The sequence below is a fragment of the Pithys albifrons genome, chromosome 2, assembly GCF_047495875.1.
Source record: "Pithys albifrons albifrons isolate INPA30051 chromosome 2, PitAlb_v1, whole genome shotgun sequence".
Classification (NCBI taxonomy): Eukaryota; Metazoa; Chordata; class Aves; order Passeriformes; family Thamnophilidae; genus Pithys; species Pithys albifrons.
Window position 1 is genome coordinate 79,894,126 of NC_092459.1, and position 23,790 is coordinate 79,917,915.

Below are 23,790 nucleotides of genomic sequence, written 5' to 3' on the forward strand. Positions count from 1 at the left end.
GAAGCAGCATTGCTCTGAAGGTGCTTCAAATGTAAATATTGGGATGAAGTTACAGTAATTTGGTTCTGTAGCATATTTGAATGAATAATTTCATTAATTGAAGAAGATAGTCTTGTCTACACAAGGAAACTATCACAAATAAGCTATGGTATGAAGTTAAAGTATAATAGGTATTCAGCACTAACTTCTTATATGAACAATTTTATTCTGTACAACAGATGACCTTTCATAGCTTAGTTGACTGAAAAACATACAAGTTCTTTCCAACCCCAATGACGAATAGATATGTATGGAGGGAGTTAGTGCAGAACAGTTACTGCATGATAAAATTTCATTGTCAGCTTATTCTGTACTCTACTGGCCTTGAAAACATTCTTAGAACAAAGTAGAGTAATACATTACAGATGCATTCCTATAGGTATTTGTTTGTTGTATATGGACTTAGAGCAAAACTTATTATTTCTGAGAATATCTATATTCATGTGTATATTCAGAGATACCATAAGTCTATTATGCTTCACTGGAATCAAAGATATGGGTTATGCCAACTGGACAATTGTTATTTGTAAAATAAATTAACAGACTCATCAACTTTTGTTACTATGTTCACATAATAAGGACTAATGATGTTACTAAAAGAAGAGGATTAACAGCAGCTGGTATATTTAGGGTTCAGATATAAATCATAATTTTTTTTAATAATCGCAAAATCACAAAATTACCTATATTGTCTTCTGTTAAATTAGGTGACAAAGCTAAATGCCCACTTGTCATTGCTTATGTGATATGTGTTAACAAAAAAAAAAAAAAGATTACCACGAGCTATCCTATGTCAAGCAGCTTCTGAAGATGGCCACTGTTCCATTGCCTTTCTGGCTTTCTAATAAAGTGAATTCAGGGCACAAATATGGAAGCTTTAACATGAGAAAATCAGAAAATGTTTGAATGCTTGTAACTCTCCAACCACATGAAGACGATATCATTGACTGTGTATTAGTGTATTTAAACATGATATACACATTCTGGCTTTTCATAGGCGTGTAATTTCAAATACTTTAATTTCCTTATTTTGCAATTTTTATCAACTAACTACTTTTCTTCTGAAACAGAAGTGTGCATTGGTTTTCAAGTTGTCTGATTACCTTTTTTAGTTTTCAAATGTATTTCTATGCATTTCTTAAATACACTTTCTTTGGTTCTATAATTTTCTAAGAAAATAGAAAAACTGGGATTAGAGCTGAATGGAAGCAAACAGCGTTTGGAACAAGCCCAGCAGGATGTGACAGGAGCCAGAGAGGAGTGCCTAAAACTGGCAGAACTGCTGAGTAAATCTGAGCACCAACTGCACCTCACCAGGTACCCCTTATCCTATTACATGCTGTAGTACCAATTTCATTCTGCTAATTTTTTGCCACAGGCTTCCCCACAGTTGTTGTAGATCCTTGCAGTCACTGACTGCATAGGGAACCCTCAGTTGTGTTAGAAGTGGACATTTGAATGAGTTATGAACTACAAAGTGAGTTATGAACAATTATTTATAAAAGTGAATTACTAGTGTAGTAGAAAAGACAACTTCAGCCCTGGTGCTGAGGTGGCATCTCGGCAGGAAGAAGAGTGGGGCAGACTACAGCAGCCTTCTTCTTGTTGCTGTGTTTGGTAGGACAGACACACTTAGAATGTTGTTTGAGACCAGTGTACAGCAGCATCTTTAAACATGGAGTTCTCAGATTAGTAACCTGAAATTTCTGCAGCAGAATAATCAGGTGTATATAAATGAACATCATCGTGTCTATAGGAGGGAAACTCAAGTCCGTGAGGAGGGCGTTTAAGTCACTTGCTCAGTGAAGATATGGCACAATGAATGTGTGATGAGGTACTTTCCCTGATCTTATTCCATCTGTGGGTATAGTTCCCAATGCCATTTACTGAGCTATTCATTACATGTTTGTAGAAAACTCCAGAAGGTTGACATGCCAATTATTCTTTGCAGCTTGAGGTTTGGTAACTGCAGAATTTTTCTTTTTGCATCTGGAAATGCTATTGTCTGACTGTTTGCAGACTTCTGGTGGTGTGTGTGGTTATTGTTTCTTTCTGTCACCCTGCTCTCCTCAAGAGTGAACATCCAGAAACAAATCTGGCAGCTTTTAGTCAGTCCTTAAGGAAAAAAGTTAAGTTAGCTTAAATTTTTCATGGGGGGAAAAAGTGATCAGATTTTTATCACTTAACAGAAGTCTGTGTGTTTATCCAAGTCTTGTACATTTTGGGCTTTGTGAGATTCTGCCATTGAGTAAATGGGAATAAAATAGAGCCTTGTCTAAACTATTGAATTCAATGAATCATTTTTTTATTCAGCTAAATTTCTGTGTAATTCAAAGCACGGTTGTTTAACAGATGGAAGAAAGTACCACTCTAACAGCCTGTATTTAGAGAAAAAAATATGCTAGAGGTTAATGAACTTGAAAAAAGTTTTGGGTGAGTTGTTAAGATATCTAAAGTTTGGATTTAGCAGAACTTTATTAATAATGATTTGTTGTGATAGTTAACCAAATGGCTTACCATGCTCCTTTTAGCAAAAGACTGATTATATGCAATAAAGCTCTGGGTATCTTGGAGGAAATCTGAGTAGCGAATTTATAATTTTTTCTTTTTATTTATTTAATTGTGTGTGTGTGTGAAAATAAAATGTGAAAATGAGGACTATTGCCTACTTTTACATAGCAAGGTAATTAAAGCTGGATACCTAGCATACAGGTGATTGAGGTAGCTTTTCAATGTATGGCCTCTGACTCGGAAAGTTTCTGAGATGCAAATCACTGGATGCTGGGAATAGTGTTTTGTGCAAGTAATGCTTTGCACTGGCCCAGTTCTCATACAGTTTATTTAACAGATGCCTCCTTTTTGGGCCAGATGCTGGACTGGCATGTCTTCTTTGTCTGACCTAGTGCAGATACTCTTCTGCAAGGTCCTGATCTCTTGGGTTTTGTGGGGTTTTTGTTAATACTTTGTGTTCATGTTATGGATTCTACTTATAAGTATTGAAATTTTTTCTATGCTGACATGTATTTGTTGGAAAAAGGTATGTTCCGAGGCATGGGGAATAGGTTCATATCTTTCTTCTTGACCTTCCCCAAATTCTATAATACTTTGTAGATTTTTGTGTCCTCTGTATATTTGGTGTGTCTGCTTTCCAGGAATGCTTGAGGTGATGTTGCTGTTATGGGTGAAGAAGGAGATGAGCAATTCATTGCATCTGGACTGTTACCTCTTTTCCCCTTGTACTTGGATTGGTAGGGCAGGGTTAGAGATGTTCTAACAGAGTTGCCTGTTTTACCTGAGTCACAGAGGAAAACATTCCCTACTCAAATGAAACTTGTCCTTAGCATGCACCCCTTTTCCTCCTCTCAGATCACTTCCTGGCAGAACAGGTTTTCTGTGCTAGTGAAGGTATAAAAATTACCTGCCTCTAGCTGCATCTGTGTTGCATTTTTGAACTTTTCATGGATTGGTACATCCATAGTTGTTGCATGTGAATTTTATTCACTTATGATTTCCTTTCTTTCATTTATTCCCTTCACCTCAAACGGCAACAGTGTCACTGAAATACTCACTTGAAGTGTAGGAGTAATAGCAGTCCAATGGGGCTTTTAGACCCATTCACGGTGGCACTTGCCAAAGAAAACAGATTTTAAGCTCTAAAGTCCTGCCTGTGGGAGGTTGCTGCAGAAATTGCACTGATTTGGTGCATCCCTTGGGTATTCTGGCCTTGTCCTTGTCTTGCTGAGTCTCTTCTTTTCAGGAGAGGACCAGCTGGTGTGCTCCAAGTCTTCTGACAAGGCTGGTTTGAGGGAGGCCTGGACTGCTGTTACACAGTTGCAAATGGTCTTTCTGTTGCCTTGCATGACCTGTCTGTGCTGCTCTGGCAGAAATCAGAGGTAGCTGAGGAGATGAAGAAGAATTCTTTATTTTGTATGAATTAGTATATTACTAAGGAGAAAAGTTCTTCACTAATCCACTGATTCTAAGTTTGGATGTTGCAAATAAGTAGGATAATAAAATAGATACAAGAGTTTTGGATTTTAATTTACAAAAATGAGATGATTAATGTATATAAATGGAATAAATGAGAAAAAAACGTGCAGTCTGTCTCTTAATGAGAAAAAGGGCTCTGCAGAACAGCACTCATCTCCATGAGTCCCACTTCTTTGCTGCATCCTAGTTTTCAGACATCGTTGATTGATTACCAAGTAAACAGCTTCTAAGTTAACAAAATGTACTTGTTAAAGATGAAGAAAAAAAGGTTACAATTAGCTATTCTAAACCATTGCCACGGAGTTTAAAATTGCCTTTTCCCGTCACCTTTCTTCCTGGAGCAATATGTTGCTTAGAAATCCTTGCTATTAACATGCATTTTCTGCTATTGAATCTAGTTAGTAATTCTAATTTGTACATCTTCAAAAGACTGGGAAAATACAGAACTTTTACTGTGTAGTTTTGCTTGTCAATCATGTAACTTTGCAGATGTCACCATGCTATGAGACTGACCATGATTGTTTAAAGTTTTCTCGGGGTTTTTTTTCCTAGTTTCAGCTTTCTATTTATTTGTATTACAGTTACTGTAGTAGAATCTTATGAAACTAGTTCTTAAGTCAATGCTAAACTCCTGTTACTATGGCAAGATTAAGTCTTGCTAATGAATCTTACGTAAATCCATTCTGCAGAGAGTAGAAACGTATAAATCTATTGTTCTGAGTTGATGAAAGAGTAGTCATTAAAAATCATATCAATATGCTCATGGAAAAGATAATAAAAAAGATGCAAGATGTTAACAACTTGTCCCGATCTTAGCCTACCATGTAATTTAATAAAATTTTTCAGTATTCTTGCATGACAGGATCATCATTAAAAAACTCTCCTCTTTCTCTTTCAAAACATATCTGAAGTTATCTGTTTCAGTTGCGGTCAGGTGTAGTTCTTGTTTACATATGCCAAAGGAGTTAAATAAATCTTAAGAAGCGAGAGAATCATCAGATTTCAAAGTTGATTTGTTTTTGTGCCAACATGCATTTTTCTCAGGTATGGAGATAGGTAGATGGCTCAAGATCTTGTTGACTGAAATGTCATTTAAGTTTTGCAGGGAAATATAATAGAGTAGAAGCAGTTGAAGCAGGTTTAGTTTAGTTTAATTTTTTTATTACTCTTTTTTGCTTATATGAAACATTGTAAGTACTATTGAAGGTCAACTTGTACGTGAGGAAAAGTTACTAAATGAACCCATGCTTTCAGGTTCAGATGACCCACCAAGGTGCCCTAAATCCCTGTGTCATTCTCTTGAAGGACTAAAGTTTGTATTACAGTGAGTCAGTGGGTGTTGGTTTGTGATTATTGGGGTTTTTTCCCCATTATGTGATACTACTTTTCTCCCCTCTTTTTGACTGTGAAATGATCTCTAGAAACCAGCAGATCTAAGAAAGCAGTAATTGGGTTTTAGCAGTGTTATAGCCATCCTACTGTGCATTGGTCCTTCTTTCAATTGGCTCTATTAAGGCTAGCTTCTATTACATGTATAATAAATAAAGCACATTCCCTTCCATGTTAATGTGTCATTAACGCAATCTCTGAAGCTTTCGTGTTGAGCTGTATGTCGTCATCGGTGTTCCTTGTTAGAATTACAGCAAGCCTCATACTTTGATTTCTCTATTTAAACTATACTATTAAATAATAAAATTATAAACTAACTTCTCTGTGGTTATACATAGCCTCCTATGGCACAGAAGTTGCGCACAGATTAGTATTTGCTGTTTTTTCCCTAGTAGTATCTATCAGTTAGCAGCATACTTACTGCAATGCTTTTCCCAACAATTTCAGCATGTCAGAGTCCATCATCTATGCTGGAAAGGAGTTTTAAAGAAATGCTGTTACTAATATTAAATGACTGAGATATGCTTTATGTTCTCAGACTGACTGACTGACAAAGGGACAATAACACTTGTACTGGGGGACTTGGGGGAGAAGTAGAAATGAGGTGTAAGCAGTGATTGATTTCTAATTTTTTTATATTCAGCTCATCTTGTACAAAACTGTTATTTTAAAATGCAGGGAGGGGTGGTAGCATGAAGCAACTCTGACAACTAATAAACTTTTTAGATTCTGCTTCATATGTTTACTTTTCATTAAATTTAGGAACGGTTGTGACTGTTGTTGTGATTCAGTCAACATTTATTTCTGTCTGGTTTTCATATACAAAGGCATCGGGATGCCAGAAAATAAACTGTTAACGGAGAATTAACTTCTTTGGCACGCTTTCATACTTATCTTCCAAATTAAAGAAAATGAAATGGGCAGAAGCAGAGTGTAGATTACCTCCTTTTTTGTCAAAAATGGTGGGAATTTGAAAATTAATAATAAAAAAGGGAACAGATGCAGTAACATGCCAGAGGGAGATTAATGTGGAGAGTAAAATCTGTGAGCAACAAAACTGAAGCAAACTGAATCAGTGGGAGGTGGTTGTACAATCAAAATCAGGATAAAAGAGAAATTACAAACAACCCTGCACTTGTCAAAGTAGTAGTAATGAAATCCTGACTCTGCCAGCAGCGAGAACCTGTGTTAGCACTTTGGGGTAAGGCCGGGAGCCGGGTGCCAGGTAGGAGGGCAGCGCGAGGCTGCTGGGCGGCAGCCATCGCGTGTGGAACAGATGGCGGGGAAAGCTGGCCGGGAGGGGCTCCTTCGCAGAGCTAATCAGACAGTAACGGATAGGGCAGCTGGGAGGACTGACCACCGAGAGGCGAGCGGCGGGGTAGCCGCAGCCTTCCTCGATGTGTGCAGTGGTGTGCCCGCCGGCCGCAGACAAGACCTTGCAACGTCTTTTCTGTGCCGCGACCACACAAACTTTGGCGGAGGGCAGTGGGCAGCGCCCCACGGCAGGGAAAGGATGGGGCACATGATGGCCCCAAGCTCCCTCTGTGGCCTCCAGGGCCTCAAGCCTGTCCCACCTCGGCGTATTGCAGCCCTTCCTTCCTAAAAATATGTGTCTTTGCTCTCGGTCCTGTCGTGTAGTAAGATTACGTGGTTTCATGTTTTATTGTAGCAGGATAGTGAACATAGAATGTGGCGATTGACAGGAATGCGACAGCACGTGGGTCCGGGGACTGATCCAGCAAACCGATAAGGAAACTTTTCTCCTGTTGAAACGCGGGAAAGCTGTAGGTCGGCACCTTCCCACAGGGCTGGGCCCCTCCAATGAATGGAACCAGTTTTCTGATGTTTTATTTTTGCTCAGAGCAGGCACTTCCCTTCTCATATATGAGAGCTTGTGAGGAGTGAATGGAGGTCTGAGCCTTCTGATCCTGAGTCACATGAATAATTTGACTCACGTAAGAAGTAAAGATCAATAGGATTTCTTGTGCAAGTAAGAGGTAGTCATATGTGAGAGGATTACAAGGTCATGCCCTGTGTTGATAACTGTCAGCTTGAAAGAGAAATGGAAATAAAATTTTATCAAGGAAAGGGAGAAGTAAAATCCTGAAGTGCAGCAAGGGAGACCTGCCCTATTACTGTCCAGTTTTGTTTGATCTGGATATGTGATACTTTTTTAGACAATTTCAACAAAGAAAACCTACATGTCCTGCATCTGCTTTTGAACTTGTACATATCTCATCTGCGGAAGGTTTATGGCTTGGCTCAATTATTCATTTTGAGCAGGGAGGAGAGGAAACATTACAGGGATTTAAAATAGGTGGTATAACAGAGCCATATGCTATTTATGCAGCAGTTTCTGCAATAAATCTAATTTGGTGCTGTCAAAAAATATTAGACTTATTTGGTATAGCAGCACATTAGCAAATGATTGTGGTAGCTTTGAAAGTTGTCATTCACTCTGCTTTACTTGCAATAGAATCCTGCAAAGCTTTTTTTTTTTTCCTGAACAACTCAGTTAAAATTCTCAGTTCTTTGTCCAGCAGCTGTAAAAACTGCAAATATTTCCACTACTGAGAAGAAGGTCATACTTAAAGGTAATTGAAGGAGGAGGTGGAAGAAAGAATAGCCTGTATTGTTAACAATCATATGAATGTATAGGTGGATAAATTTCTCCCTTGCCTACAGGTTTTCATAGTGCAGCTGAAATTGTTTATCTGATTATACAGCATGTAGATAAATTAGTTGCTCTGCGTTGTTATAGAAGGTAAAATATTTTACCTGCCATGATAAGACCATATGCTGCTTTATGAAGACTGATACTGAGTGATTTGAAATAAATCGGTTCTGTCGTGTTCTGGCAGTGTGTTGTAAAATTTTTGAAGCTGATATGCTTTGTGTCAAGATAACACAATTATTTCAATATCTTTCTATTTAATATTCTGAATGTATTTAAGTTATTGTACAGACATATAAAGGCCACTGATGAATTTTATAGGGGAATGAAAGAAAATGTAAGCAAAAGAGTAAAGAAAAGATCCAAAATATGAAAGTATTTAAAAATTATCTTTTTTCATTTTTAAAGAGTTTTAATGCTTTTGGCAATTTTATTTATTGTCCTACCATACAAATATCTGAAGGAAAAGGCACTAATACATTTTCAGACTTTAGCCTTACATTCATCTAATTTTTTTCTTCACGGCATTTAAACTGCAACTGGTCACATCGAATTTCTCTAATGATTGCATCAGGTTGTTGAGGCAGCCAAATTGCTGCTGCATGTAGAGTGTAGTTCAGGAGCAGTGACAGTACTTAAAGCGCTTTGGAGCGAGTAGTGAATTCAGATGAAATACAGAAGACTAACTGCTGTAGAAAACAAACATCTTTATAAGGTCTTTGTTTTGAGCAGTTATTATTCAGCACTAACAATAATAAGTTTATGAGTGTGTATCAAATATTTATTTTGATCTTATTCAAATTAGGTTTTCTATTTGTGTGACTAATGACAACAGGATAATGATTTTTTTTTGAACCATAAAAGTCTTTCAGATACATGTATTCATGGCTGCTGGATTTTTGCTGAATTTGCTACTGGAAAAATGGTTCTGATTTTTATCTTTATTTTTGACTTGTTCTAAGGCTTTTCTCTCAAGTACATCTGAAAGCTTGTTTTTACAATAAGCTAAAATGTACTTTTTCTGTCAGCACTTGGTATTTGTGAAATTAATTTTAAAAGCTGTCTTGTGTTTTTAGAAGTATATTTGAAGTTGTTTATTTTGTGCAGTCACAGTGGTTGTTCATTTGTTGGTATTTTTTTTCTGTGCAAGATTCTGCTCCTGAAATTCTTGCCTAGAAAAAAAATTCAACAATGAACCCCAAAGGTCCTCAACTGGAGACTTTATCCAATCTAACTTTGAAAAGCGTCAGCGTGTAGATTTTCACCTCTGGAAAAGGTAGCTGGTGGATGGAGGAATGAAAAAAAAATCACCTGAGCAGGTCAGTTTTGGCTGCCTGGCTGCTCTCCTTGCCCCTTTGCTCAGTGCCCTTGTGCCAGGGATTGGTCAGGAGAGAGTGTGAGCTGGGAGATGCCCCTCCTGGGTGAACAGATGAGCGCAGCCTCTGCTGTCAGCTACTTGACTGGGCTGAACTCCTTCACCTGGCAGTGCCAGCAGCATGGCAAGGTTAATAGTGTGCTACTGTTGGTTGTGTTCTTGGTGATTTGAGTATCAAATTACATTTTGTGGAAATAGGAACAACTATTCTTGATTAGCTTCTCCTTGTTGGTCGGTTGCCTTCCACAGGGATTAAGTCAAACTGGGGAATAAAAGTGTCTCTGTAGTCAGGTGGGACGCTGCTGCATATTCTTTTTGTACCAGAGTTCCACTTCTATTCCCACTGCATTTGTTCACCTGCATATAGCTTATTATGGAAGAAGATCATAGCATCAGAAAATATTCCCTTGCAAATGCAGGGGCTAATCCCCATATTAGGGCTATATCAGTATTAAGTTATTATTCAGCTAAACTTGGGTAGTATTTGTCAATGCAATTTTCATTAGAGACAAATTCAGACCTAACATAAGTATAAATGCATTTCTACTAATGAGATTGGATTATCTCCTGGATTTGATCCCAGAAATCTTTCCTTTGAATTAATTTTTGGTAAAACGGTAATAAAATGGGTGGTTTGTTATAATTGCTTAAAAAACTTAAAATATTTATTTTAGCTTTTGGTAGTGTATTTAATCTTGGTGAAAGGTTATCTTTTTTTTAACAGGTACCCTTATGCAGTGAAAGGTATTTCTTATTTTAGAAGAATGAAACTGTCAAGAAGGTTAGTTAATAATTCAGGAACTTTTGGTTATCTGAGTGTGTTCCTGAAAAGAAATATGGGCACAGGAATTGCTAAAAATAATGTATCCTGTTGACAATATGAATTTAGTCTCAGCCCTGACAAAGAATCTTTACAATTTGCCTCAATGTAGAAGGCAGTATTCTAAACAAAGAGTTTCATATGTGTGTTTTACAAGGCTTGAAAACAAGAAAACATATTAAGGATTTTTTTCCTTAAATAATGTTGCATATGAAACATCAGTAGGTAAGGTTAAAAAAAAATACTGAAGATTAAATAATTTGCAGTGAATGCTGTTATCCACTGGAAGGTTTTACCTGAAATTTACTCATTTAGCTGTTCCCATTTTCTCTTTGTATTTTTTATTCAATATCTCTGTTACATAGTATTAAAAAAAGAGTCAGAAGCTTTCATTTATTATTTTATTTGTAATATTTTCCCACTTCTTTGCATAGCTCTGCAAAGTCTCAGATTCTGCTAGTCTTAGCAGGAACAGATATATGTATATGAAGAAAAGCACATTAGCTGTTAGAGTAAAAAGATAATGATTAAAAGCTATTCTTTTGCTTCTGTATTATTTCTGCTATACCGTAAACTGATCTTCGCAAATACACAGGACTGTAAAGAACTTCATCTGCTGCTGGTTAGCAGGAGTGGATTTAAATCTACACCGACAGTTCATTTGACAATGACCTTGAGGGGCTTTGCTTCTTGAAGAAGAAAGCAGAAGCTTGCGGTAAACAAAGTTCACTTCTGACAGATGGATTGAATGACAGAAAGGTTGCGAGTGCCAGAATAGCCCTGGCAGAGGAGGAAATGTTCAGTGGAATCCAACAGGAGAGGAGGTGTGAACAGGTGCAGGGTTGCTGACGGAAGGGGAACCAGATGGAAGGAGCCAGAGCCAGTTTATTTAAAGGAAAAGGCAGAAAACACTGAAAGGCTGTGCGATCAGTGGCTAAAAGTGTGCATGGAAGAAGGTAAAAATTCACAAAGCAAAACTGCACAGTGGGATATCTAGCACTTAACATAATGGTAGTAATTTGTGAGTTTCGTTTTAAAGTTGCTGTTGAAATATGTTTCTCCCTTCCTCTTGACAGCATAAAGAAGAGAGATTTATAACCTGTCTAAAAAATCCCCAAAACAAACTAACACCAAACCCCTCAACTGTTATACTGCCTGTCCATTATTTCTAATATTAATGTTCAGTTACAATCAGGATAATACAAAAATTATGCCACAGATGACCAAGTGAATAAAGATATATAAGGCTGGATTTTTATTTTTTTAACTCACCTGTTAGTATCTAGTCCTGTAGTAAGTGAGCAGATAAGCATGCCTTTCACTGGGATGTTTCTGTAACATCTAGAACAAATCAACAACAGTCAAGTATAATGTAATGTTAGCACAGTATTTTTGCTTTTGGTTGTAAGTCTGTCAGTTTACTGGAATATGCGGTATCTTGCTGTAGGATGGGGTAGAAGTCTAGCTCACCCTAGATCAAATTCCCTGAAAATGAAATATTGTCTTTCAAATTGTCATCCTTGAATGAATGCTTTGTTTCTGTCAAATGGTTTTGCTTCTTCCCAAGCTGTTCTTGTGAGACTTGGTCCTTTGGAGGGAGGAAAAAAGCATTTCTCAAATTTTTCTCAACTTCAGCAATAGTTGGGGAGCATTAAGCACTTCCACATATCAGACCTGTGGCAGCTTAACTGCAGGTTGCATGTCCAAACCTACTGTCTGTGAAAAATGCAGGTAACTGTTCTGCAGTCGTTCTTGGAGCATCTGTGATCTACTGGATCATTCAGCTGTGCTGATCTGATCCAGATCAGGTGTGAACACACAGTCACTTTCCTTTTGAATTAGTTAGACCATGCAATGCTGTGTTTATGCTGACTTTATGCCAGCTGCAGGAAGGACAGATGATACCTGATTCAGCATAAAGCTTGCTGATACAAAGTTAACGTACCAAAAACATTGGGTTTTTGAACAAATTTAAATTGGCAGAGTGAGTTCGTAGCAGATCAGGTCTCTGCATCATTTAGCTGCATCATTTTTTGATTCAGTGCTAGGAGCCTGATGGTTGGATTTACCATATTAACAAGCTGAGCCTTGGAGTACAGTCATAGTTGTTTGAAGCTGGTCTAAGTCTATGCTGTTACTGAGAAGGCAAATCCCAAGAGTGCTAATATATGGCTATGTCAGGCCACATCTTGCCAGGCCCTTGCTTCTGCTGATACTGGAAGACAAACACCTGTGTGATCAGCTTGTTCAGGTAGTTAATCAGATTGAAAAAGATTAATTTTTTGAGGAATAACTTGTGTGAGTGCTAATTATAACAGGATGTAAAGGACCACACCTCTTATGCTGACAATGTTGCCTTTGACTGGTTTAAATGTGTCCTGAAGCTACATTGTAAAAGGCTGCTGCTGCCAAATTCAAGAATCACCATAAATCAAGAAAATCATTCCTTTATTTTAAATATACTTAAAATAATTATAATAAGTTTGTGTATAGAGAGTACATGCCTGTAAAAATCTTGTGTGTAAAGGAATTATTTCAACATATAGTCATTTGTAAAAGGGGCTTGTGGTACAAAGATAGAAAGAATATTCCAGAAGAAGGTGTGCAGTGCTGTGAAGTCCTAGGGCTACATACTAAGACTTCACAAAAAATTACTTCACATTGTGTGCAACTTCTACTCTGTATTTAATTGCCTATTTCTATAGGGACTTACCAGCCAAATATTTTACAATCTAATGGTAATAGTAACAAGAGGATGGGTGTTTACTTACAAGGTACGTATCTTGCTGGCAAGGCTTACAGATGTGCCAGGAAAATTAGTTTGATTCTAAGTCACTATATGTGACCTAATATGTGATGTTAATTACTTTTAGAGACACTTTTCTCTAACAATGAAATAGAGGGCAGTTAATGATAATATTTGGATGTGACTTGGGATAGAGAACTATTCAAATTGAAAACAAGTAATTGTCTGCATTAAGGGACTGGTAGTTTTCTGTATAAATCTTGAAAGCATAATGCCAAAAGAGTAAAAACGTGTTATGGTCTAGGTGTTTGTGCATTCCTTCTTTTATGCTGAGTTTAAAGTAAGAAATCCAGTCCTCTCATTTTTGTTAACTGATCTGGTAGATAGAAGTAGAGATGGAATATATCTTTAGTCACGTATACACTCAGCTTGTATTCAAGATTCTTAATTTCATGTAAACTTTCATGGGAGTAATACTCTGTGCCTCTGTTCCTATGCCCCTACAGGTTTTCATCATTCTCATGCCCATTAGTATCTCCAGTTAGTAGAGATAATTTTTAAGGAGTTTTAAGATACAGCAAGTGCTAAAAAACTAGAGTAGAAATTTTTTTCAGGTGCAACCATTAATGTGAAATATCTTCTGTTACTTCAGTAGGGCTTAAAGGGAAAACTGGAAATTTTAGTCTTAGTGTTTTATTGTTTCTGTAGACCTCTTGCTATCATATAAAGTGCAAATACATGTAGTTATAAAGCAGTTCCAGTAGTGTATCTGTATTCTAAATAGTGAAAGATGGAAAAACTTTCCGGATCCATATTTACAGAGCTGAATCCATTTGAATGCTTAATTCTTTTACCCCTTGACCTTTACATAACTTTTCTAATTGCTTGTAGTAGCTTCAGCTTCTCGTGGTTATGAGGAGAAAGCCTGACATTTCATTATTTTAGGAAACTCTGTGTTTCTCAACTAATGTAAAAACCCAAAAATTATGATTATTTTTTTTAGCCTAAATTCTCATGAGTAGGCCCACATGTATCCTGAAGAATGATGCAGTCCTTCACTTCTACCAATTAAATTAATAGTTGAGTCTCTTCAGAATTTGACTATGCGAATATAGATTTTACTGAAGCTCACCAAACACAGTGTGCTGGCTGGGGCAGTTTCCAGAAACTTGAGCTTTCTGCTGAGAAGACCTGGCAGCTTGCTCCAGAATCAGCATCCAGTCAGCTCCCAGAAACAGACAAAAAGAGCAACTCAGTGGGTAATTCCCTCAATGGGATACAGGAAGGGCACGTTTTCAGCTCCTTGGAGAGGTTTAAAGAAATGATCTGATCATGATGCTTTTAAAAGGTATTTCTACATAACTCTTGCCCAAGCATGCATGTGTGCATCATTTATTTGTTGACACAAGAACTTTTGTTTCATGCCTTTCCTTCTGCCCTCTAAAAGCACCAAGAGCTGTAAAATCTGGTCTAAGGTGGATTTACTCATGCACTTGAAAAAAATCAAAACCTTTATTACAAAAATTCAGATGTCAGAAAAAATTTACATTACAGAAAAAATTTATAAGAGGAAACCACTAAATACTGTCCAGCTATGCCCTCATTCATAGCAACTGTAGGTGTTAGCAAGGATCTATTAGATGAAAATTCATAGGCCCTACAAAGGCAGATAACCAAAACAGTCAATGCTAAACAAAAGATTGCTGGTAGCCTGACTTAAGGGAAAGGGAGAAATCTTGTGACCCTGAGCCTTCTTATTTAGTTGATCCAAACATATGAGCAAGGCACACATGCTCTGGAGCACTGTTAATTTAGAAGGCTTGAGAAGGAATAATTTTGAATCATAACTACACTTAAAACCAGCATGTGCTTATTTACCTGCAGAATTATGGGTCTTACTGTGTTGCATGTTCTTACTTAAATGTTTGAAAATACTGACAGTGAGTAGCATATGATAAAATGCAGTAAACATGGCTCTCCATTATAAATGCCTGAATAGGATACTGCAGTGCAGTTAAATTGACAGGCAGGTCTGAAAGGAGTTTTGGGAGTTTTACATAAGTAGAGAACATTATTTAAGACTATTTCTGGGGAGAACGACTTCTTGGCAAATTGGGGGGTTTTTGTCATATTTGCAGGACCACCTTTTAGGCTTGTCTGCTGCCCTGAAAAAAACCAAAAAGATGAGCCCTTATCCTTCTGTGTATGACATACTTACAAACATACATATGGAATACAGAGGGAAGAAATTTGTGAAGTGTGATCTTATTCTGTTTACATTCTCTTATGACCTTTATTATTACAGTTTTTGAATAGTTTCTGGCAGTAAAGTAAGAGATTGCAAACATTGTTCTCATGTTTCCTTGTACAGAATAGGGACAGGTATCGTGACCTCTTGTTTAACCTTTTATTCCTTTTTTTTCCTTTTTTTTTGATCCTGAATGTGTGGTTGGTTTGGTTTGGTTTTTTTCTTCCTGTAGCCTGAAAGAAGAGCAAGGATATATTCTGATTTTCCATTCTTCCCTTGACACTTGTAGCTGAAATAATAAGATGAAATAACCTGTGAGAAGGTGGTTCAGAAAGCTGCTTGTAAAAGACAATTCATTACACCTATACCATGGAAAGCATGCAAAGTAGACTGTTCAAAACATTGCTGAGCCTTTGTGTTCAAAGCTATTGGTCTTTAGGTTTCCTAATACATGTAGGCTTTCAAGTCCTACTTTGAAAAGTGTTTTAATTGATTTGAGTGCCTTCATATCAGATTTTATTAAACATACTGGAAATAAAATACTTGAGTAACTCCTCAAAACTGTTCTTCCATTTGGTAGAGGGGTTTTGCTATACACATTTATTTTCAAAAATACTGGATAAGAAAGTTCATTTCCGCTGAAAGGGCTGAAGGAGCCTTTGGCTGAGACCTTTCCCTCTTCTGAGGTGATTTGTTGTGCACTGGTTCCCAGTGCTGGCCCACTTGGCTCCATGTTATCTAGAAATGAGATCTGTCCCTGACCACTGAGGCATGTACGAAAAGCATCCGTGTTCGGCTTGGCTGGTCCTCTTGCTGCTGCCCAAGTATGAGTGTTGGTACAGGGTTCCAGGACTGGTCATCATTTAGACAACAGTCTTGTTAGTTCAGGTAGCTCAAACATTTTGAAGATTAAATGCTAGCTACTCCATAATGATTTATGAAATTCAGTTTAAAGTAAGTATATGTGAAAGCTGAAATATTTTATAGTTCCATTTTTAACTGTAATGAATATGAACTGAAGATGTCAAAATAATGTTATGATAACCTTGATAACATCTGGTGTGTTGCTGAACTGAAATAATTGCTAGAGTATTTTAATTTGTCCAATTAAGTTCATAGTCTTACTAATGGATCCATTAGCTTTTTACAAAATGCTGCATGTTGATCTCATGGAAAAATCAAATAGTCAATATAGTAAGCATGGCTGCTTCAAATCATAGTTGCTTTGTCAGAAGATTTACAGACAGCCTCCAGTCAGTTGTCTAATTCCTACATTGGGAACCATCCTGTATTTTTTATTTTTGTTTTTACAGTTACCAAACTGAAAAGACTTTCAGAAATACTATTGGACTGTGTTGTGAAATGCAAAGTTTTACTAATCTAAGTTCTTTTCTTCTACAGTCAAAAATAGATGAGCTATTATTTAGGTCAAATATGACTTTTATATCACAAGTCTTTACTTCCTTCATTTTTCTTTGCTGCAGAGCCATTTGACACAGAGCAATCTTAGATTGAAAATGGATCTGTGATCTAGTTTTTGTTTGTTAGTGGTGGGAAGGGTGTTTTGGAGATTGTTTTTTGTTTTGGTTTTTTATTTACTGGTTTGTTTTTATTAAATTTGATGGCTCTAACTCATCCAGCATACTTTTGTGTTATCTTTGAGGTGAAAATGAATTTTCACATCATTTTTGGCTAGGATGTTTTAAGGTTTGCCAGTGATGGCAATTCCTGTGCTATAAGCTACAGTTTACAGTGACTTTAGTTTTGTCAAGAATATTTAGAAAGCATAGCTTTCATGCACTGCCAATCAATATCCAGTTCATTGAGATATGCAAACCAGTTAACTAAGTTAGCTATGGCCCTTGACAGCTGTAACACATACTCAAAAGAGTCAGTGATTAGAACTAAAATCACTGTGGAAAACTTGTACTTCAGAACAAGGCTCGAGAATAGCTTGAGCTTGTCTCAACGGTTACTTCTGACTTCATGGCACAAAAATGAAAGTCACCATAAGTTCAATGCTTCTGTTTTAGTAAAACTGATCAGTGTTACAATGAAATGCAGACTTATTACAAGAAGGATATTTGCTTAGTGTTTTGCAGTGAGTACTTTGTGAAAAAAACTAACTTTTGTTGCTGTGTCTAGTTTTGAGTCAGTGTTTGCATTCTAGTAGAAAACAGACTGTTGCACTTCAACCATTCTTCCCCCTGTTTTTGATCTCTATGGATGAAGTTTTAAAAAGTTCTGGAATAATTATCTTTTGCTGACATTTCTGATTCAAATATAACCTGTGTCATCAAAATTAGTCTGTTGTAGCTTTTCTCTACATGTCTCTGTAATTTCCTTTAGTGAATATGAAAATTTCTGAACTTTTGGTGGGATGAGACTTCTGATATCTTCACACTAATGCTGTAGAGACTAAGGACTGTTTCTTTCCATCTAAAATCCATAGTCTTTCTTTTTCTTAAATCAAGCACCCCTTTTTTCATAATTCAGATAAATTATTGTTTCTTTCTGTCTAAAATCCATAGTCTTTCTTTTTCTTAAATCAAGCACCCCTTTTTTCATAATTCAGATAAATTGCAAATAAGCACTCTGTGTCAAACCTCCTAAAACTCCTGTAGTATTTGCTGGCTGTAACAGGAATGTTACCAGTATCTTGGGCTGCTTTCTACATGTTTTTTACTTTCTTTTTTTTGCCCCTTATTTCTCTGTATATGTGTTTGGGAAATTTTCTGTAGGGGGGCAGAGAGATTGAAGTTTGAGAGCAGGGAAGGTATCAACTCAAGGTGTGGGTGAAAGTCTTACCACTCAGTTTAGACAGCTTTTGTTCCAGGAATTGTTTTCATTTCTCAGCAGCTCTAGCCACCTCAGATATTGTTCTTTATGTGGTGCTGGATGTGTTTTAATTCCAAAATTTTCTAGATTCTAAGAAGCTGTTCTGTCTAAGAATTATGTGTGTTCTCTTAGTCATATGATTGAGCATTTTATCCACTGGATAAACTCATCTTCAACCACCCCATATACATTTCAGCCTTAGGGAATTCACCAGACATCTATGGTTTCTGAGCTCTTGCTAGCTTGCTCTATACAAAGTAACACAGGTGAATGGCTCTTTTGGATGGGCCCCCTTAAGAAGAGAGTGTTTCTGGTGGCAGTAGATTCTCCCTTTATTTTGAACTTTCATGTTAGCACATCAGGAGGGACCCCAGCAATGAGGAATAGACCTCTACAGGCTTGCTTTGGTAGCTTCAGCTGTGCAGCTTGATACGTGCTGAAGGCTACCCCCAGCAGAATGCTAGCCAGCCAGCTGTGTGCCAGATGACAGCACAGCACCCAACTGCACACAGCCATCTCCTGTGAGACACTGCTAAATAAAATGCTGTGCTACTGACATTTGCTTTAGCTGAAAGTGTCAGGGGGATGTGCGAGGTGCTGGTGTGGGAGTCTGGTGCTCATCGCAGCTGTTTGAAGGCAAAAAATGTTTGTAAAATGGAAGGAGTTTGCATAGACTGGTTTCCAGCAAATAATGGAAAAAGTTTTCTCAGTAATGCTTTCCATATTTGGAGCTTACACTTAGGAAATGATGTAAGCATCTCTCCTTAGGATAGCTGCAATATGGGTGCAAAGTAATACTGAGAGTGATGTGATAAAGTGCAACTCAATGTATGAGATTTCCCTTAAAAATGTGCTTTGTTTCCTTAATGCACTGATATTCTTGCTATCTAAATGTATTCTCTGTCTTACCTCAGAAGAAACTGCCTGTGATTTCCAAGGGAGTTTTGCCTAAGGTAGGGCTTGCAACATCAGGACCAGGAATTAGTGTAATGTGACCCACCATTTGTGTTGCCTTTGGGGTAAATTTGAGAAAGAAGATTTAACATTGTGTGTGTCATGCTGAGATATTGCAATATCTCGGATGGGTTATTAGGCACCAATCCAAAGGTTAAGTGCAGCAACCACATGAGATGTGGCTTTATCCTTACATGATCTATGCCTGTGTTCTGTTTTGGAGTCCTTGGAAATAGGTATTGTCTCGAGAATGAAACGTGTTTATTTAGACTTTATTGAAACCTATCCTGAGCTATTAAATGTCATGTCAGTAGTAAGGTGTGTGCTTACAGGTCATTTGAAATCTAGAAATCAATCCTTGTATATGTGACCTCACTGTTGTTTTGAATCTGGATCCCAATGTGCACCAGATAAATATTCACAACCTTTGGGAAAGTCTAGGTATGAATTTGCAGTTTAGGACCTTTTCTAATTTATATGCATATATATTTTTGGGATTTTATTTTCCATGCTGTTTTTGCTTGGCTTGCATTAAATAAAATGCTTCAATGGAGTGTGGTAGTCTAGCATTTGTTTTGCCTCAGGAGTAGATTGCCCCATCTTGCATATTTGGTCAAGTAAATTGCTCTCTTGCCTGCATACTTTGATAATAGTACTGGGCTTTAGCCCTTCCTATGCAACCCCCCAGTGAGCAGAACCACAAGAGGCTGGGCCTGTGTGGTGCTAGCAGTCTTCTCTATTGTAATGGATGCATTCATCTCCTATTTACATAAATTAATAGTTAAAACTTGTTTGGTTGCTTAAGAAAACTCATTAAGCTTTCAGAGTAGCTGTATTATGAGCACTGTGGCAATCGCTCCCATTGACTTATCTCCTGCTGGTTAACTGGGAACCAGTCCATCTCAGGGTCAGGTCCCTAAGCTTCATTGCAGAATTAAACAAATAGCATTTAAAAGCAAAATGCAAATAATCTGTTCAATGAGAAGTGGATGTTGGTAAGCTTCCTTATGAAAAAGCGGTCATGTTTAAAATTTTTAAAAAATAAAATCCTATTTTTGTCTGTAAGGCCAATTTTTTTTTAGGAAATAGATCAAATTTTTTGTCTATTTTCTGTTAGTTACTGGAGAATGTTTGACATTGTAAGAGAAAGGTCAGTTTGTATAACGTGAAGTGGGAGGAGAATGTTTAATGTGCAAAGCTTGGAGAGATTTTTTGTTATTATTATTTGAATGTTCTGCTTTACGTTTTTAATTTATCATCTTCAGCATATGATTTTTATTTTTCTTTATTTCCTACTTGGGTTTTTTTATAGGTTGGAGAAAGATAGCATTCAGCACAGCATTAGCAGTGAAGCAAAGGCCCGAGCCCTTCAGGCCCAGCAAAGAGAGCAAGAGCTGACACAGAAGATGCAGCAAATGGAGGCCCAGCATGAGAAAACTGGTAGGTGGTAGGGAAAGATTAGAGCCTGGGCACTCACTCACAAGCCAGGCCCACGCCTTACTGTGAAATGACATCAGGAACACCTGTAACCTTTGGCTGGCCGAAGGGAGCAGATGCTAACTACACCGGAGATTCCGAATTACATATTAGTTAGCGTTTAAAAGAGAAAATGGAAAGTATTGCCCACTGTCTGTTGATTTCAGAGTGCTGCTCTCACATCTGTTGCACCATCTGGATTATGAGTTTATTTACCTGTGTTCAAGAAACGTAAAGCTGAGAGAGACCACAACAAAGTAGAAAAACAAAGGGCTTGTTTTTGGCTGGATTTTCAGGCACACATGTTATATAAAGAAAATAGCATCAGAGGCTCTGCGGGAAATGCTCTGAGCTTACAGTTAAAGTCTCCTGAATAGCATTGAACAGTTCCCACAGTACACACATTATAGCTACTCTAAAAGCTTAATGAGTTTGCTTCGGCATCCAAACTGGAGAAAAGCTTTAGCCATTAATCGGTTCTTAATTCACTGTCGCAGCTGGATGTAATTCACTGGCTCCAAATTGATATGTTCCTTTATTTAATCTTTGCAGCCTCAAACATTTTTAGCATTACCATGTGCCCCCCACACATCCTCAATCTAGAAGAAAGATGTTTAATCCCTTACATACTTCAGGGTCTCATAATGGGAGACTTCATTGCATTGACTTAGGGGATCAATAACTTCTAACTTTAATCTGGAAGTAAAATGGGTTTTCCAAACAAACAAAAGAAAGCCTTTTGCTCTTGTGAAGTTGTATGCCAACAACATTAATAAAGGTAGATAATATAAATAAACAAAACAAATTTTTTTTTTTTAGAAGAGATTTTTAGAGAGGTAATCTCTAACCCTGGAACATGGAAAGGAGAGGGACCTTCAGCTCTTATGGAACATGATAGATTCATGTGTTTAATAAAATACCATTTTTAGCCACCAGTTCTGCAATGTCCTTAGAAAAACTGTGTAACTTATATTAATCCTAAGCATACCGTGTCAGATAATACCTCAGATAGCAGGCATGCTTATATCTCCTATCTGATTTTCTACCTTTTTGTCAGCATTATCACAGTACTAGAGGACCTTTTTATGTGTTCAGGGAATGCAAACAGCTACATTATGGCTGCTATCTACACTGTAGGAAAAGAAAAGAAGCTCTCAGAATCATCCCTCCTTTAGCCAGCACATCTGCATATGACTGTGTCTAATTTTGCACAAGAGAGATGTAATTTACCTTCCTGGTACATAAATTGTCCCAGTATACAAAAATGAAACATTATGGCTGGGTTTGTTTTTCTATATCTCTAGTAAGATTAGAAGGAATTGGAAATTTTAGTCATTTATTATGTATATGAAGAAATCCTTGTTTATTATGACCCTACACACATACAAGGAAACTGGTTAAGAGTGGTCTTGCTTCCTCCAGTTTTAAAAGCAGAAGTCAAGAAACAGCATTTTTCAGTATCTTGCTTTTGAAAGAATAAAGATGCCTACCTTCTAGGTCATGAGTTTTGGTGCAGCCAAACTCATAGTAGCTGAAAATTAATTTATGAAATGGTTTCACTCCAACTGTCACTGGACAATAAATCTATAACTTATGATTTAAGGAAAAAAATTATGTTAATTATAGTAAGCTCAAGACCTGGTAAATAAAAGAACTGCTTTTTTAAGGAGATGCTGAAATGTGTCTACAGTTGTAGACTCAAGTGATTTTGGCTTCTAGTGTATCCCCTGCACCAGCTGAGCAAGCAAAAGTCTGCTAAAGCATGGCTTGCCAATTTTATTCCTCCTAAAGATGTCAACGAACTTCTAGCTGAAAAGCAAACCCACCAGATTAGATATCTAGTCTTCATGGACTCTTCTCTTACAAGACCAGATTCAGTGGCAACAGTGCTTTAACACTTGCTGATTCTGACATAGAGAATTAATTTGGTACATGATCGTGTCTTAGTTCCATGTCCAAGTAGCTGAAGTTGAAAAAACATCTCTAAACTAGAAGGATTGAGAAGAAAGAAATTAAGAATATGTCAAATTGTTTCTAAGTTATCTATACATTTATATCATTGTAAGGTAACTTTATAATTTTTATAATTTTGTGATTTCTAGTCGAAGAATTGGATTCACTGCTGACCTCCCAGAATACATTCATAGCAAAATTAAAGGAAGAATATTGTATGTTGGCAAGGAAATTGGAACAAATGTCAGAAAAATACAGGTTAGTGTATTTTTCTTAACCTGCACCTTTTATTACTAGGATGTGTTTCCTTATTGTTTTATTTGTGTTTTAATATTTATTATTATTATTCATTTTGTCCCAGGTATTACCTATCATATCAATATAATATATAACCCTTAAGAAGCAGGGTAATTCTCGTTTTCTGTTGTCAGTATATGTTTCTAGCTATTACTTCAAATTTCTTGGACAATTCCAATGTAAAAATTGTGTCCTATTTTCTTCCTGGTGTTCATATTCTTAATATGAAAGGTAGAAAATAGTTAACAAAGCTGCAGTTTGAGTATCTCTGAAGTTATACAAAAGCTCCTAAAGATTTAAAGTTGTCCAAACTGTTGTCTGTTGGTTAAATTATTTACTTAAAGCTCTTTTCAGAATACTACACTACACACTGAATATTATCTATGAAATAATTGTCATCAAAATTGCTTACCATTGAAGCTCTGATTCTGCTGCTGCTTGTTTTCCATCAATAGCAGGTCTAAATTCAAAGCCTTTAAGAATTGAGGAAGAGAACAAAACCTGGAAGCAATAATAATTTAATTAAATACAAAGCTATGGAGGCAGCTATTAAGAAGTTCTATAAGACAGAACTATATTTTAAAGAAAATACTAATTTTGAAGTTCCAAGAAGTAAATAATTTGATTTCACATTTTAAAGTGTGAAAATAGTACCTGTTGAAACTTTCTGTAGAGTTCATATTTAGTGTAGTAAATTGGACTTCAGTGGAGAGTTGGCATGTGCAGCTTCTGTAAATTATGTGCAAAGTGAATTTGGTAATTAAGGATAGGATTTTTGTCATGGCTGATGCGAAGTAAGGCAAAACACTGAGCAAAAATAAAATTGGTTTTCAGGACAGGATTCTTCTGCTGGGCAAATTTAATCATCTCTTGAGGCAGCATGACTGGGGCAACACTCACTCAGGGAGAGAGCTCATTTACCCCAGTATCCTCTTTCTAGGAGTGGTCAAAGAGGAACACTGTTAAGTACATGACAGACATATGTATATGT

At 37.0% G+C, this 23,790-nt stretch overlaps 1 protein-coding gene across 3 annotated transcripts in view; it reads left to right on the top strand.

The window, feature by feature from the left end:
• SDCCAG8 (SHH signaling and ciliogenesis regulator SDCCAG8) overlaps positions 1-23,790 on the top strand; it is a 107,294-nt gene that overhangs the window by 38,027 nt on the left and 45,477 nt on the right. For all 3 annotated transcript variants that reach the window (XM_071574957.1, XM_071574948.1, XM_071574964.1), the window contains 3 exons: positions 1,214-1,356; positions 20,386-20,513; positions 22,652-22,760. In XM_071574957.1, the coding sequence (XP_071431058.1) occupies positions 1,214-1,356; positions 20,386-20,513; positions 22,652-22,760 (380 nt within the window). The remainder of the gene's footprint in view (positions 1-1,213; positions 1,357-20,385; positions 20,514-22,651; positions 22,761-23,790) is intronic.